Source organism: Convolutriloba macropyga, chromosome 2, assembly GCF_964194025.1.
Source record: "Convolutriloba macropyga chromosome 2, txConMacr16.3, whole genome shotgun sequence".
NCBI lineage: Eukaryota > Metazoa > Xenacoelomorpha > Acoela > Convolutidae > Convolutriloba > Convolutriloba macropyga.
In genome coordinates, this window is record NC_134469.1 from 63,236,286 (window position 1) to 63,251,322 (window position 15,037).

The 15,037-nt window shown below is 36.4% G+C and overlaps 1 protein-coding gene across 1 annotated transcript in view; it reads right to left on the bottom strand.

The window, feature by feature from the left end:
• Positions 1-2,528: 2,528 nt before the first annotated feature.
• The window catches only part of LOC142334961 (calpain-9-like), a 93,527-nt gene continuing 81,018 nt past the window's right edge, over positions 2,529-15,037 (bottom strand). The window contains exons 16-19 of the mRNA XM_075383290.1: positions 10,062-10,189; positions 9,719-9,797; positions 3,609-3,725; positions 2,529-2,766 (exon numbers count right to left, since the gene is read on the bottom strand). Coding sequence (XP_075239405.1) covers positions 2,681-2,766; positions 3,609-3,725; positions 9,719-9,797; positions 10,062-10,189 — 410 coding nt within the window. The 3' untranslated portion in view covers positions 2,529-2,680. The remainder of the gene's footprint in view (positions 2,767-3,608; positions 3,726-9,718; positions 9,798-10,061; positions 10,190-15,037) is intronic.

Below are 15,037 nucleotides of genomic sequence, written 5' to 3' on the forward strand. Positions count from 1 at the left end.
CTAATCCGTTCCACGGGCCGCATCAAGCGGTTAACTGAAGTTGGGTTTAATGTAAAGTACCCAATCATCTTAGATGCACGTCATCCGTTTGTAAAACTGTTCCTTGAACACACGCACGTAAAGCATTACCATCAGGGCGTTGAATACCTAAGATCAATTGTGCAGGAACACTACACAGTACTGAAACTAAGATCATCCTTGCGTTCCATCAAAGCACACTGCCTGAGATGCCGAGAATTCCAAGCTGTAACTATGCAACCAATCATGTCTGACTTACCTAAGGAGAGACTTGCTTACCAGTCTCCTCCCTTCACGAACACTGGCGTTGACTACTTTGGGCCATTCTATGTTACTGTCCGCCGTACCACTGAGAAAAGGTGGGGCTTCCTCTTCACCTGTCTCACTACTCGCGCTGTCCATGTCGAGATAGTCACATCCATGGACACCAGTTCTTGTGTTATGGGAGTTGAGCGGTTTGTGTCACGTAGGGGTACACCTGCCATGATTTGGTCGGACAATGGCACTAACTTTATTGGAGCGGAGAAAGAACTCCGAGAAAGTATTGAAAAGTGGAACGTTGTCAACATTGCAGCTGAGCTCGCTCACAAAGGTATAAAGTGGAGATTCAATCCACCCAGCGCACCACATCAAGGTGGTATCTGGGAGAGGTTGGTACGCAGCTTCAAGCGCGTGTTGTATACTATTCTTGGCACGCGTCGCCTCACGGATGAGGTACTGCATACCACCTTTTGTCTCGTGGAGAATGCTCTCAATTCGCGTCCTTTAACACCCGTAAGCGCCGATCCGTGCGATTTGAACGCTTTAACGCCCAACCACTTTCTTTTAGGAGAATACTCTACCGGTATTCCGTCTACTGTAGGCAATAATGAATTTGACCATCGTAAACGCTACGCCCGTGCTCAGTCGTACGCTAATGCGATCTGGTCCCGTTGGATCAGAGAGTACGTACCGACGCTGAACCGACGCTCGAAGTGGCAGACGCCTGCCGAGCAACACCTTAAGACTGGTGACTTGGTTTGGATAGTTGAGGAGACCAACCCTAGGGGTTACTACCCAACCGCTCGGATTGTGGAACTCCGTTACGGCTCCGATAGCGTCGCGCGCTCCGCCGTTTTACGTACGTCGACCGGTTCACTCGTCCGTCCGCTTGTAAAACTTGTACCAGTTTTCCAAACATCTTCTTCCGGGCCGGAGGATGTTACGTAGTAAATATTAGCCAATCAGAATCGAGTATTCAAATGCGTACAGAAATTGTTCTAAATTAATAAAATACGTTGTAATATACGTAGAAAGTTCCGAAAAAGTTCATTTAACCTAATTTTTAGTAAATATAACCACTATATGTATCGATTAAGCTGGTTTTCGGCTTAATATTTTTAGGTTTTCTAGACAATTGCCGATTGAACACGAACTGATTTTGACGTCAATGACATCAGACGAAAAAACCTGTTAAATGAACAACAAAAAAAATCTTGCCGTCTAAGTTTCGCTTGTTGTCTTGATCGTTGCTTACACTTGCTATCGTTGATAATGCTTATACGTTGCTGTACACCGATGATGCTTACACGTTGTTGCTATATGATCTGAATTGAACTCTCGAACTACAGTTATTTTTACTGAGTTACAGCCCTGCCGGCAAAATTCTTTCAATAAATCAAAACAAAGCTGAAAGCAGCCTAACTGACCACAAAGCCAACAAGGACAAGGCAACCAACCATAACTAAAGCAAAATACGGAGGATACCGGGGAAATTGCAAAAAAAAATCTTGAAACATTGAAAGCAGCAAAACTTCAACTGCCCGCAAAACCGCTATTTTTGCCAACATGAAAACTTCATCGTCTTTTGCAACTTCTGATCAGCTTACCGAACAATCTTTGGCGATCAGCAACACACAGTAGTCTAAAACATAGAATCAGCAAAGCAATTGACCCGCATTTTTTCCTCGATCAAAAAGTCTTAATATTATGGTACAAACTAATATATTGACTCATTGGATAAATACAAAACTAAATATTGCAAAATTTGTTTTATCGTTTGCTAACTTTACATGCTATCTTTGAGATGATCATGAGCATCGCGTTTTCAGATAAAAAATAAATTCTGGATTTGAAATGAACAATTGATTGTTGGTGACCATGACAATACCCTGAATCAGTGCTGGATCTTCGGCTTTTCTTGAAATATAATGAATCAGTACTGAATTTCCAAAAAAATTGATCCAAAAAAATTGATCTGATTGCTTCGAAAAATTATCGTGTTAAAAATAAAAAAAAATGTTTGCTTATCAACACAGTATTACGTCGGGATTATTTAACGTCACCGGATTTAGCCTATGATCCCAAACAGGCTAGATTCTAGACCCAACACCCTAAACCCGCGGGGGTGTTTGGGGGTCAACGATTTTAGCCTCTGGTCCCAAACAGGCTAGATTCTAGAGACCCAAGACCCATGGAGGTTTTAGGGTAATTAGTTTGACGGCATTCTGTTGCTTGGAAAAACTTGCATGTCTGTTTAATTGAATTTCAGTATCTCAGGAGTAGCTTTGATTTCCATTCAGTTTGGCATCATCAAAAAGTAGCAACAGTTTACAGCAACAGCTCTTGTATAAATCATATAAACAAAGTGTCTCTCGCTATCTCTCTTTGCTCTATCTGAATCTCAAACATACAAAGCAAAATTGATCAGTTGGCTCAATGAGATCTCAGCAGTTGAGGAATCGTCGAAGTTGAACTCTTCACAGGCAGCTGAAATAATCCATCACCTTCAATTCGGAATATTATTGAAGAACTAGAGAGTTTCAGCATTCAGTCACCAACTACCTCAATTATTTCTCCCCCTCATAATTCCACTTACTCGAAGGGATTAAAGGGTTGCCATGAATATGCTGTATACAAATTCCGATAAAATAAGATTTCTTTTCAATCTACAATTTCAAGATTTGAATTCATTTGAAATGCGCCTAAATGCGTACATAATGATGTTCTGAAATGCGCTGAAACTGTAGTACGCTGAACTTTCAGCGTATTTCGTAGCCAATTTTCAGAAAATTCCTCGACCTGGAACGTAGACCGTCGGTTATGTGACGTATTTGGTTGTAGGGTTAGGTGGCGTGAGGGGTGAAAGGGCGGCTATACTCAATGTTTCTGCCCCCCTCCCCCCAGTAAAATTTACTATATCTAGTAGGTTCTGTTTCCTTGCTAAGTTCTTGTTTCTATTTTATTATTTATCTTCAGATTCTGCCAGAGAACATTTTTCGGTCATATTTTCCAGTCTTGGAAAATATGACCGAAAAATGTTCTCTGGCAGAATCTGAAGGTAAATAATAAAATAGAAATAAGAACTTAGCAAGGAAACAGAACCTACTAGATATAGTAAATTTTACTGGCTTTTTCTGGCTTTTTATGTCATTTTTTTTCGGTTGACTTTATCGAAAGAATCAAAGTCGAATGCGGTGAGGAATTTCCTACTGACATTACATGATGGTCGACCCCACAAAAAGTCAACCCACTGCGTGTTTTCATGGCCAAAAGTATACTTTTAACCTCCAAATATGGATTTAATTTGTCGAGTGTTAGTTTGTACGAACCTAGACAGCTGGCAACTTTGGATGCAACAGATATGAAGTCATTGATGGAGATATCGCCCTCTTTGTTGGAGTACCTTCTAACCAACTTAGCTATGATCTTCTTGCTCAACGAGGCACCTATGAAAAGATGAAGATTGAAACGAGACGAATTCTGAAATTTAAGGAGAACAGGACTGATGTTATAGAGAGCGATTGAGAAGAATGAAGAATTCTTCAACAAAACAAACACACTTATTTCAACTTTTAATGAGAAAAACTTTTGATTCCGAATCAAAGTTTGATAACAAAGATTTGTATTAATTGGTTCTACTTCATTTCACACCTATTCATTTAACCCCCTATCATTTAAGCCGGATTTATTCACCCCTCTATCATTTAACCCCTCTATCATTTCACCCCTCAATCATTTCATCCCGCCAATTAGCAGTCGACATTAAAGGCATCTTTTGTCATAATTAAGTGGATAAATTAATCTCACGTTCGGTTGTGATAGTTTCATATCAAATACCACGGGCCGCTGAGGCATGGCCATGGCCCGAGAGGATGGCCAAATGATAATATTGCTAATTTAATAATCCTAATTTTATAGGGATTAAAATCGGGGTGAAATCATAGTGGTTAAATGAATAGGGGTGAAAAAGCGGGACACCGTAGTAATTCACCTGTGTATTAACCGCTTAAAATCAACATAAAAAATCCGTTGAAACCCACTACTCTGCGAAATAAACCGTGCATTATTCGTAGCATGATTCTGCAAGAACCACTGTAATAAAACTGTTTGTGAGAAAACCATTCTTGTCAGAATCTTGCAATATCTTGCAAGATAGCCATTCGATTGCACCTGTCGAAAAAATTACAATAGCTTCCGCTTCAACGTCCATACATAGTGAAGGTTAAGAAGGAGAGCTGATGTAAAATCAAACAAAGCAGCAGCACAAGCAAAAATGTAACCATGTTCGTTAAGTTTACAATATGCACATCTAAGTTTTTTGAAGGAATTACACAAGTTTGTGCGTAAAAAATTTTACTTGCGCAGATCTAGCAATTGCCAATGTGAGAAAATGTGAAACAAGATTACTCCGAAAATTCCTACAAGACTATACGTCTTTTGTTAAGATTTTCGATCAATTTCCTATAATATAACTAGCTGCTTTAGAACTGCCTATTTCTGAAAAATGGTTTGCAAAGCATAAATAAATTTTGTAGCAATATAGCATAAATTGGCTGAGTTCTAAAAAGTCATTTAGAGAGCGAAGTCAATTATGATTTTTAAAACCTATCAGGTATTTTGGTTAAGAGTTGGTTCCCTAGTAGTTTTAGAATTGATGTCATTGCACGTAAAGCAGCAAAAAAGTGAAATAGCGGCATGAACCTGCGAACAAAACCTCCATTTTTTCAAAGATTGTGGTGTGAAAATTTGTAAAGCGAAAAATGGAACTTTTCAGTTTGTTCTCACCCCACCCCCCCCCCCCAATTGGAGAACACGTGTTATTACTTGGGAAATTATGTAACACAAATGGCACACGTGTCTGGGGGTGCAAATAATTTGCACCCACTTAGCTGGGGGGGGGGGGCACAAACGGAAAAGATCCCGAACAAGAAACTAAGACAACAAAACAAAAACCAAGAGCACTGCAATAAAGCTTCGCTCAGGTACAACTACGCAACTCTCAGAAGAAATATCAAAATATTTTCAAACAGAAAAATCTTATCCTCAATATTTTTTATATAATTACCATAATATTTCTGCCAGTAAATCGAGTTTTCAGATCAAAAACCTACCGAATAGTCGCTTTTACCAAATCAACAGCTTGTGAGACTTATCATGAAGATTATTACTACTCTTCATATTCTGCAAGAGAATTTGTTTTGCAACAAAATGTTGCAAGACAACCACTTTTCTTCTGGCAAATTGCGTGTGATAAAAAAATTGCTGGGATTAATCTAGCAATTTTGACATTTGCTGCATGATTTTTTCAGAGTTTTACAAGACAATCTGATATCGCCATCAAGCTTTCCTACGCTACTTTTCAGCTGTTAATTTTCAACTCAATAGCTCTTTTTTATAGATTTAGTGTGTTTTTGTCACATCTGGAAATATTCACTAAATCCTTGCAGAAACGCACGTATCCAAGAATGGAAATTTAGATCACCAAAGTGGGTAAGAAACTGGATGAGTTCAAAAACAGGAGCTTAAAGTAATAGAGTGTTTAAATGAGTATGAATCGAAAACCTAATCAGTTGTATTTATCAGAAGTTAAGTATAAAAATTTTAATTGAAGAATCTGAATTAAAAACTAAAATGATCTGGTTTTATCACCTGGTTTTTATCACCCTATCGAAGTTATTCAACAATTCAGGTCGGCATTGGAGGTTCATAACTTCTCGACCATTGAACTGCTAATCTCATGTCTTATTGATGTAAATGAAAACAGAAACTGGAATAGTTTTTTAATAAAATTTTAGATCTGTAGTACCAAATCAACAATATGTATAATTATTACCAAATTTGCCAAGTCAGTGCTGAGATTTTAATAACAGTTACCTTCAATGGTTAGAATGTTTTGTGTATTGACCCAAGTTGAGGTCCTCGTTCAAAATGACTCATGAAAATACCCATCCAGACCAAAAAGGCCTATGATCCAGACTTTGGCTCGTTGAAGTTATGAAAAGACTCCGGCAGACCAAAAAAGTTTATGATCCGGACATTGCCTCGTTCGTGTTTAAAGAAAACTGCAATCTTTAAAATAACCCATGACGAAATCATTAAAAGAATACTTCCAACTGATTAGGTCGTCAAAGTATTATGTAAGTTTTGATACTTTAACTCATGAAGTAGGACGATGGTTTACGATGACGCAGAAAAATCTTAGGTAGGTTGCACGTTCAATATATATTCCAAGTGATAATTCGATTTGTTAATGACTAAGTCATGATTGTTCAAAGAGACATCTGTCTAACTAAGTAAGTATTGTTATTGTTCCGACCCCTCTTGAGGGGGGAGGAACTATATACTCAAATGGGTTTTTTTTGTTCAGTCAATTTGCGCCGATCGATATATTCATCGTAGAGAGTTGAGACTGGTATCATTAGAAACCTCGTCCAGCGTAGAATATGGAATTAAAAAGACTTTTATCAATTTTCGCTTCTTACAGGGAGTTATCGAGGTTTAAACTTCTGAGAAAAGTAGAGTGAATTCACGTTGTTTTTATTCACATTTTCCAAAATTTTTGCCTAAACTTTCGTCATTTTTGCTAAAATTTATTTAAAAAATTTATGAAATAGAGTCGTTCGTTCTATTTTTAAAGACCAACAAGCATTGTTAATTATTTTGATATAAATTTCTTGGCCAAAAATTCTGGCTAAATATTTCAAAATTCAGCTTTTTTCATCAAAAACAGCACGAAATAAGCTACTTTAGTCAACTTTGATTAAATTTGCCGGCAGTACACCCCACAAAACACTAATTCAATCTTCGCAGACTCAGAAGGGGGCTATTCCTACTTCAACTTTAGCTTAGAGTGCTCTGTAATTAAATCTTTGCCGTTCTTTGCTAACTTTACTCGTTGATTACCAAAAAAAGAAGTCATTTTTGAGTTTTCAACTCACAAATTATCTATATCTACAAATGTTCAAAAAATCAATTGTTCCTAACGGACATTAAGCATTAGCAGAGCTAAACTTGGGCCAATATTGGACTGTTATAATCCAAAAAGATTTCGGATTGTAATCAATCGATCTTTTTTTTGAAAAAAAACCTTTTTGTATTAATAAAGAATAGAACTTATCAAATCAAAGCTCAGGAGTGAGAGGTCCGAGTGGCTTCCTAAGCCCCTCCAAGCCAATGCAGATGCTCCAAGCTTTAGTTTTTTACTTGAAATCTTATGGTCGTTTCGATTTTTAAAAATAATTGATTTTTAAATAAATAATGGCCTAATGAACATTTTTCCTCTGTTTTTTTCTTAATTTGGTCCTTTTGTAGCTTAATGTCAGCAAAGAAAGAATGATTTTTCATTCTAATGATTTAAAATTTAGCCTCCATTGCGGTTTTAAGCCTGAAGTTACTGTTTTCTGGCTTCGTTACTATTAGATTTTCAGAATTTTTTTTTGTTTTAAGATATTTGCCAGTTTTTCACGTTTTCTAGTTTTGTCACATTATCACAATGTTGACAGTTCTCAAATCACATTATCAGCGTCCCAAATAAGACATAATTGAACAAATTTAAATTCTGAAAGATATAGATTATCGTTTTAACGGCCTCGGCACTTCTTTCTTGAAGAAATTAATTGAATTTTTTAATTTTGTCTTTAACTGTCATTTTTACTTTGTCGTTTCGGTCGTATGAAACTTCCTGTATAGTGATAGGTTTCACTGGCTTTTCATAAACGAGTAGATGAGCCAATATTCTGATAATAATAGCTAGCTGATGGCTTTCATGACTTTGAAAACAATCGTTTTCCAAAACAAAAAAAAAACTTTTTAACTTCGCAAGTATGTTCTTTTTTTTTACCTAATCTCCTTTAATTACAGGTCAAATGTGACAATAAGGGTGTCAAGGGAAGGTGTCAAAAGGGATTGATTTCCCAAAAACTGTTCTTTTATCAGCGTCCCAAATACGACATAATTGAACAAATTTAAATTCTGAAAGATATAGATTATCGTTTTAACGGCCTCGGCACTTCTTTCTTGAAGAAATTAATTGAATTTTTTAATTTTGTCTTTAACTGTCATTTTTAATTTGTGGTTTCGGTCGTATCAAATTTCCTGTATAATGATAAAATTCATTGGCTTTTCATGGAAAAATAGATGAGCCGATATTCTGATATTTGTAGATAGCTGATGGCTTCCATGACTTTGAAAACAATCGTTTTCAAAAACAAAAAGAAAACTTTTTTACTTCGCAATTTTGTTCTTTTCAATATTTCTTTTTGTTACCTAATCTCGTTAATTACAGTTCATATATGGCATTATGGGTGTCAAGGGACGGTGTCAAAAGGGATTGGTGTCCCAAAATCTGTTATTTAAAGAATTCGTTATGACCCCAACGGCTTCGACACCGGTTTTTCACAAAAAAAGTAAAATAATTTGATTATTCTCATTTTTGACTTTCTTTTTGTAGACGCTAAACATATTCTGGATAATTGCTGGTTTCAAGAGCTTCTTTTGGATGAATAAACGAACCTTTTTAAGTATTTCATTTTGTAATTAATGTCTTTCATGACTTTGGATGTAATTTTGTTCCGAAAAAAAATCAAAAGTATTAAATACTTTTGCCATTTTCTCATTTTTTCTACTTGTTACCTGGTCTCACTAATGAATAGCCACATACTGTTACCGTTGTTTGAAGACGGCGCAATGGAATATATTTTGACGGCCAAAGTATGGCTTGACGGTTTTGACAGCGTTTTCTGGCAAGTTTCAATTGAATTTTTTTTCTTGTTTTTTGTTGTTCTTTTTAGCCGCCCAGACAATTGAATAAAGACAGGTCCTAATGCCCTTCTATAGAAGCATTGGTAATGGTAAGCCTTTGGGATATTTTACTTGATTTCGAATGGTTTTCATAAATTTGAAGTTATTTGTTTTAAAAAATTAGGCGAATTTTTTAACTTCACTGTTTTTGTTCTTTTTTGTCTATTTGTTACCAAACCTTCTCATGGACTGGCCCCATAACTTTTCTGGAGATTTATAAGTTATTTTGTTTAGTATTAGGTTTATCTGACGTTATGTTTACTTTGTTATTAAATTTTGTTTTTTAAAACGGACATAAAGTTTTTGATGTAATTAATGTTTATTGCTGTTGTTGTTGCCGTTGTTTGATTTTGCTGTTCGTTTTGACTTGCTTTCTTAATTTTGGCATATCACAGCAATCTAATGCATTAATTTTTACTCCGCTGAGTTATTTGCTTTGGAGGCTATCTTATCGATCATACACAATTTTTTTTTTAAATACTTCCCAAAAAATAATTTATGGGGTTTTCTATCTGTTCCTCATTTGGTAGACCATTATGCCAAAATTGTGGATGAGCGGGGTCGGAACCTTATGTGCCATCGCACATTACCGAGCCTCCTTGTTTTAATATCATTCCAACTATTTGACACTGTAACTAACCCAAGCTTTTGATGGCTGGTCGTAGCTCGAATGCACTCAGAGCACCTGAGTTGTCAGCATCAAAGTCCACAAACGTTTGCTAAAACACAATCTTGTAAACCTAATCAGTGTCTTCATCACAAACAAGAATAAAATAAATTTAAGTAGCATTGCGTGCAGAACTCATTAATCCAGAACAAATTAGGTTAATTTTCAAACTTGTATATAACCTTGCACTCAAAACTCAAAAAGTGACAGACAGCACGAAAGATAAAGACCATTTAATTTTTTTTAAAAAAAGAGAACGGGAAATGGGTAACCATTAAACAAATAAATACAGAGTAGTAAAATAATAAAAACGCACATGTATTTTGCAGATGAACCTCCACATTTCGCGGAACTCAGAGATGTCCAGGGATCCAGAGTAGTCAATGTCGAAGAGAGATACCAAGTTGCGACACGTCTCCTCTCCGTACTCTGTCTGACCAAGTTCTACAACAGGTACAAATCAGATCAAATAACTCGCAATTAACTAAGAACAACTTTTTCAAATGTTCGCGCATGTTCCACATTTTCAGTGATCATTCAGTTAAACAAGCGTGAAAAACAATATTTGCGATGAAATGTGTGTGTTTTTATAGTTACAGCTGATTCTTAGTTTTTGTCTGTTTGTAGAAGATGTATAGTACAACAAAAATTTTGGTTAAAGATTATAATTACCATATGACCTATTTTGAAACCAGTTTTCGATAGTGAAAAATATTTCGAACCACCTTGCATGTTGCATGTTAGGAGGCTACCAGGCTGTAGTTCTGCATACCAAGATTCAGGTTCACAATCTAATTTTCCCAAATGATATAGCAAACCAAAGATCAATTATGCAAAAACATTACAGCACAGATTTAGTTCCTCGTACATAATCTGACCATCAAAAGGCAAAAGGGTTTAGTTGAGTTAGAAAATACACAGAAGAAGACCGGCTCTAAGAGAGAGCTTAAGTTAGTATTCGATTTTAATCGAGCCTGTATCTGACCGTAACTTATTTTGAACGGCGCCGAAGTCTGATCATAACTCATTTTGGACGAGCCAAAGTCTGATCATAAGCAGTTTAAAAGAGCCGAAAACTGACCATTAAATTAGTTGCTGAAAAAATGTTTCCTCCACTTGTTGATGAGCTTAGCCACTAGTGCAATAAAGCAAATAGCTGTTCAGCGTTACAAACAGCAGCGAAAAATTAGCTAGCCACGGAATACATTACCGTTGTTGTGGTTTATTTGTCGTCGCCGTTTGCATCACTGAATCAAGTCATTTGCTTCCTTGCACAAGCGGCGAAGCGCTTAGCCAATATGACAGAAATTTTCAATATTAATCGCCACAAAGAAAATGGATATAAAAATAAAACTGAATTATAGAAAACTTTGAACCCCCCGCTTAGTTTGCCCCCCCCCCCCCGCATAGTTTGGCACCCCCCCATTAATACATGTTTAAACATACTGTTAAAGCTAAGTAAATTTATACATAAAGATATATGAACAATACGCATTTATTTAAAGCTAGCACAGCTATGACCAGGTTGACCACCTTAGACAAAACTTTGAAAACTTACTAAGACTTATTTATACGCTGCCGTAGAAAACTTTCAAAACCTTGTACGGCACCGTATAAGGCCGTAATAAGTTTTCTACGGCACCGTATCCAATTGATGTATTGCCAATTTCTAAAGTCTACCTTCCTAAAAATGGTTTTAAAAACAACGATTATCTCATACAAGTCATTTTTTCTCTACTTTTTGGCACCTTTCACATCTATGAGAAAATCCAAAATTAGTACGGCGCCGTATAAGTCCGTACCAATTTTTGTAATTTTTCCAAGGTATTGTTTTCAAATATTAATCTGCTCAGCAGGTACATGCAGGTACATCTGACGGTCAAAAATTTTACCATGAAACAGTTCAAAATAGCAAAAACCTGTTACGCCCCTTGTGAGGCCGTGCCAAACTTTGGAAGTCTAATGATATCTTCTGCAGTTCATGTCATTAATCAACCAGAAAAATGTTACAATCCAGAAACCCATCAAAAGCCTCAAAACTGAGATTTTGTTCCAAAGAAGACCAATGCTTAGGTATTATGTCTCAGCATTATGTTTTGGAGAGAGCTTGTCGAGCCTAGTGTTTCTTAGCTAGTGCTCTGCTCAATTCTCCTATAGCTTTAGTTTGTAACTCCTCCGTAGCCGGTCCCCAGCCGGGATGAGAAAGGAGGAGGGAAACACACCCAGAACATACTGGAAAAGTCTCAAAAGTCGGGTTTTTCAACTTGACTGGAGCCTTTTCCGACAATTTTTCAGTTAATATTTTACCATAAAAACCTTATTAATCTTGGTACGGCTTTACTACGGCACCTTATTAGTCTTGATATGGCATTAGCATTGCACTTTATAAATCCTAGTACGGCCGTAGTACGGTGCCGTAGGAAACTTGACAAGACTTAGTACGGTTTTTTCTAAGACTTATACGGTGCCGTAGTAAAGTCTTAGTAAGTTTTCTGGCCATCCTGGGTGGTTTGAAAGTATTACGTATTGCAACGAAAAGTGTTTGCATATAACATAAGCATTAACAAAAATTTTTGTATTTTATCATTTTTAGTGTTATCGGTTACAATAAAGGCTCGATTTTTAATTAATTTTCAGTGAGCTATTCTAAAAAAGACTTCAATCAACCTAAACACTCTTGTTTCAATGAAATGCAAAAATCGCTCTTACAATTGGCAAAAACTGAAAATTTGGGGGCTCTAAATTAACGGCTATACAAGGCTGGGGGCCGCTAGCAGAAAAAATGATATTAGCCCGATTTCAGACATAAAAGGACGATAAAAAATTATACGATTTATTTGCTAGTCTTACCATATCTACTCTTTACCCTATCCTTACCCTATCCATTATCTAAAGTTTCAAGATCGGTAGTTATTTCATGAAAAAAATGCTTTTTCCTCGTTCAGTTTAATTGTGTTTTTCAGAAATGAATACCAATGCACAATAGGGTCTAATTCAGGATATAAACTCTCTCAAACTCTTTCCCACTATTCTGTCTGGTTACGTGATTAAAAACCCAATGCCAAAATACGCAATGTTCCAAACTACCTATGGTTCCTTTTAACCTTTGTTTTATAATCTGCTAAATAATTAGCACTCTGTATTAAATGCATGTTTCCACATAATTGAGCAGATAATATAATCTGATGTTCGGTTATAATAGTTTCGTCTAGAATTTCACGGGCCGCTGAGATATGGCCATGGCCTATTATGCACTAGCTTAATACTAAGCTAAGAAACTCGTTCTGGTAGTATAAACTTTAGGATAAAAAATTGGGTGTATAATGGTAATTTTTTTCATATTGTGTATATTGGCGTTAGTTATTTTGTTCTTATAACCAATATACACAATGTGTCGAAATACCCAATATACACCCAATATTTTATGCTTATAATGAAATTGCCAGAAGAATTACTCAGCGTTATATTTAGCTAGTGCATTATTTGCAATGCCTCGCGGGCCATGGCCACGCCTCAGTGGCTTGTGAGACTTGATATTAAACTACCACAATCAAAGACGGGATGAAATCGTCAGCCTAATTTTGTGGAAACATGCTTGTAACACCGAGTGCTAAATTATATTTGGATTATTGGACGAAAAGATCGAATTAAATAAATTGGGTTTAATGGCATTGGGCATATTGCCACATTGAGTAATTTGGCATGGGGTATATTGTCATGTAACCGGTATATTGTGTCATTGGATATTTTGTCCTGACGTCCGTCCCATGATAGCGCAATGGCTATGGTTTCTTCCCTTTTTTGGTCTTTTTCTGTCCAGTTCTGCTCCTTCAGTGCCATAGTTCCGGTTAATTGAGACGAGACGAAGTCCACAGAAAAATGTCATAATGGTGTAAAATAACTGCTTCTCTTGGCAAGGTGTCAAGCTTAAAAGGGTGTCAAGTGCACAAATTGTGTGACAAATTGAAAGGAAATCTTTTTGTTCTGGTTTTATGATTTTGAAAAACAGGTTGACTCATTGCTTTCAAAGATTTTGACTCATTTAACCGATCCGATGAGATCCGTTGGTGCTGTTGTTTGGAATAACATCAAATAAAATTTAGGTTGTCATGCTGCTTTCAACAAATCATAAGCAAGTTGATCAGAAAAGTAACATTCTAAGACACCAAATCTGTAAGGAACTGACTACAAACGAATGATATATATTCATAATACTATACATCGCATATGCTCTCAAGACTGCAGATATTGAGTTAACAGTGCTCTATTTGTATGCAAGCTTGATGTAATCGAAAAAAAAAGTTGCTAACACTATTTGCGCGAAGGGCAGAACAGGTAATTACTCTCATACGACAACAGAACTTTGTTGACGAGGTACTTGGGAAATTTTTAAACCCCGAACTGTAATGGAAAAAAACTTGAGATTATGTATCAACTTAGAATCTGTAACGTTTGATTAAAAAAATATCCATTCCACGCACATTTTGGAAGTCCATCGATTACTCCCTTAATCCAGTTGCTGCCACGTAGATCATTTTAGTCTGATTGAATACGTAACTAATCCTCCAAAAAAATTTTGATTTGCATATAACTGCTGTCTTTGGTTCCTCAGTCACATAGCTGACAACTGGAATACAATTATAAACTTGCAGTGCTTCTATTTCGTTCTAGGAGTCCATATTACGCAAAAATTGTATTCACGCTTTCACCTAGGAAGCGCGCCAGAAAATTCAATGCTATTCGACTCTGCGCTTGGGTACCACGGCACGGTCAATTAGTTTTCAGATGCTACCTATCAACAGAAATGATGCAATTGGGTAAAATTTTGAAGGAAATGATAGACAGAATTTAAACAAGTTTGAGCAGATTTGAAAAGTTTGACCTAATTGAGTGAATAACTGACGTCGAAGCGGACTCAGGTCATTTTCATTTCATTATCTGGTTCTTTTGATGCGCCAAGTGCTCTTTTGCGATAAAAGGTTTATGAATGAATTTTAATTTCAATAAAAAGTTGTGCGTGATTGATGAGTTTCCTGCATCATTCTTTTGTATTTAGAAAGCAACACTCGCAGCAGTATCTTAAAAAGACTGTGATCACGTACATGACTAAGACAGCAAAGATATGTCTCTTAATGTTGATAGTCATGTTGTATACCTGTCGGTACCATCCGCCTGAAATCTCGATTGAGATTACCATATCTGCAGCTATTCTTTTAAACCTAATTACCGATTTTGGCGTTTTAATTTTATTTCCTATTTCGTCTCCATATTTGGTATCCCTTAACTCAAGTT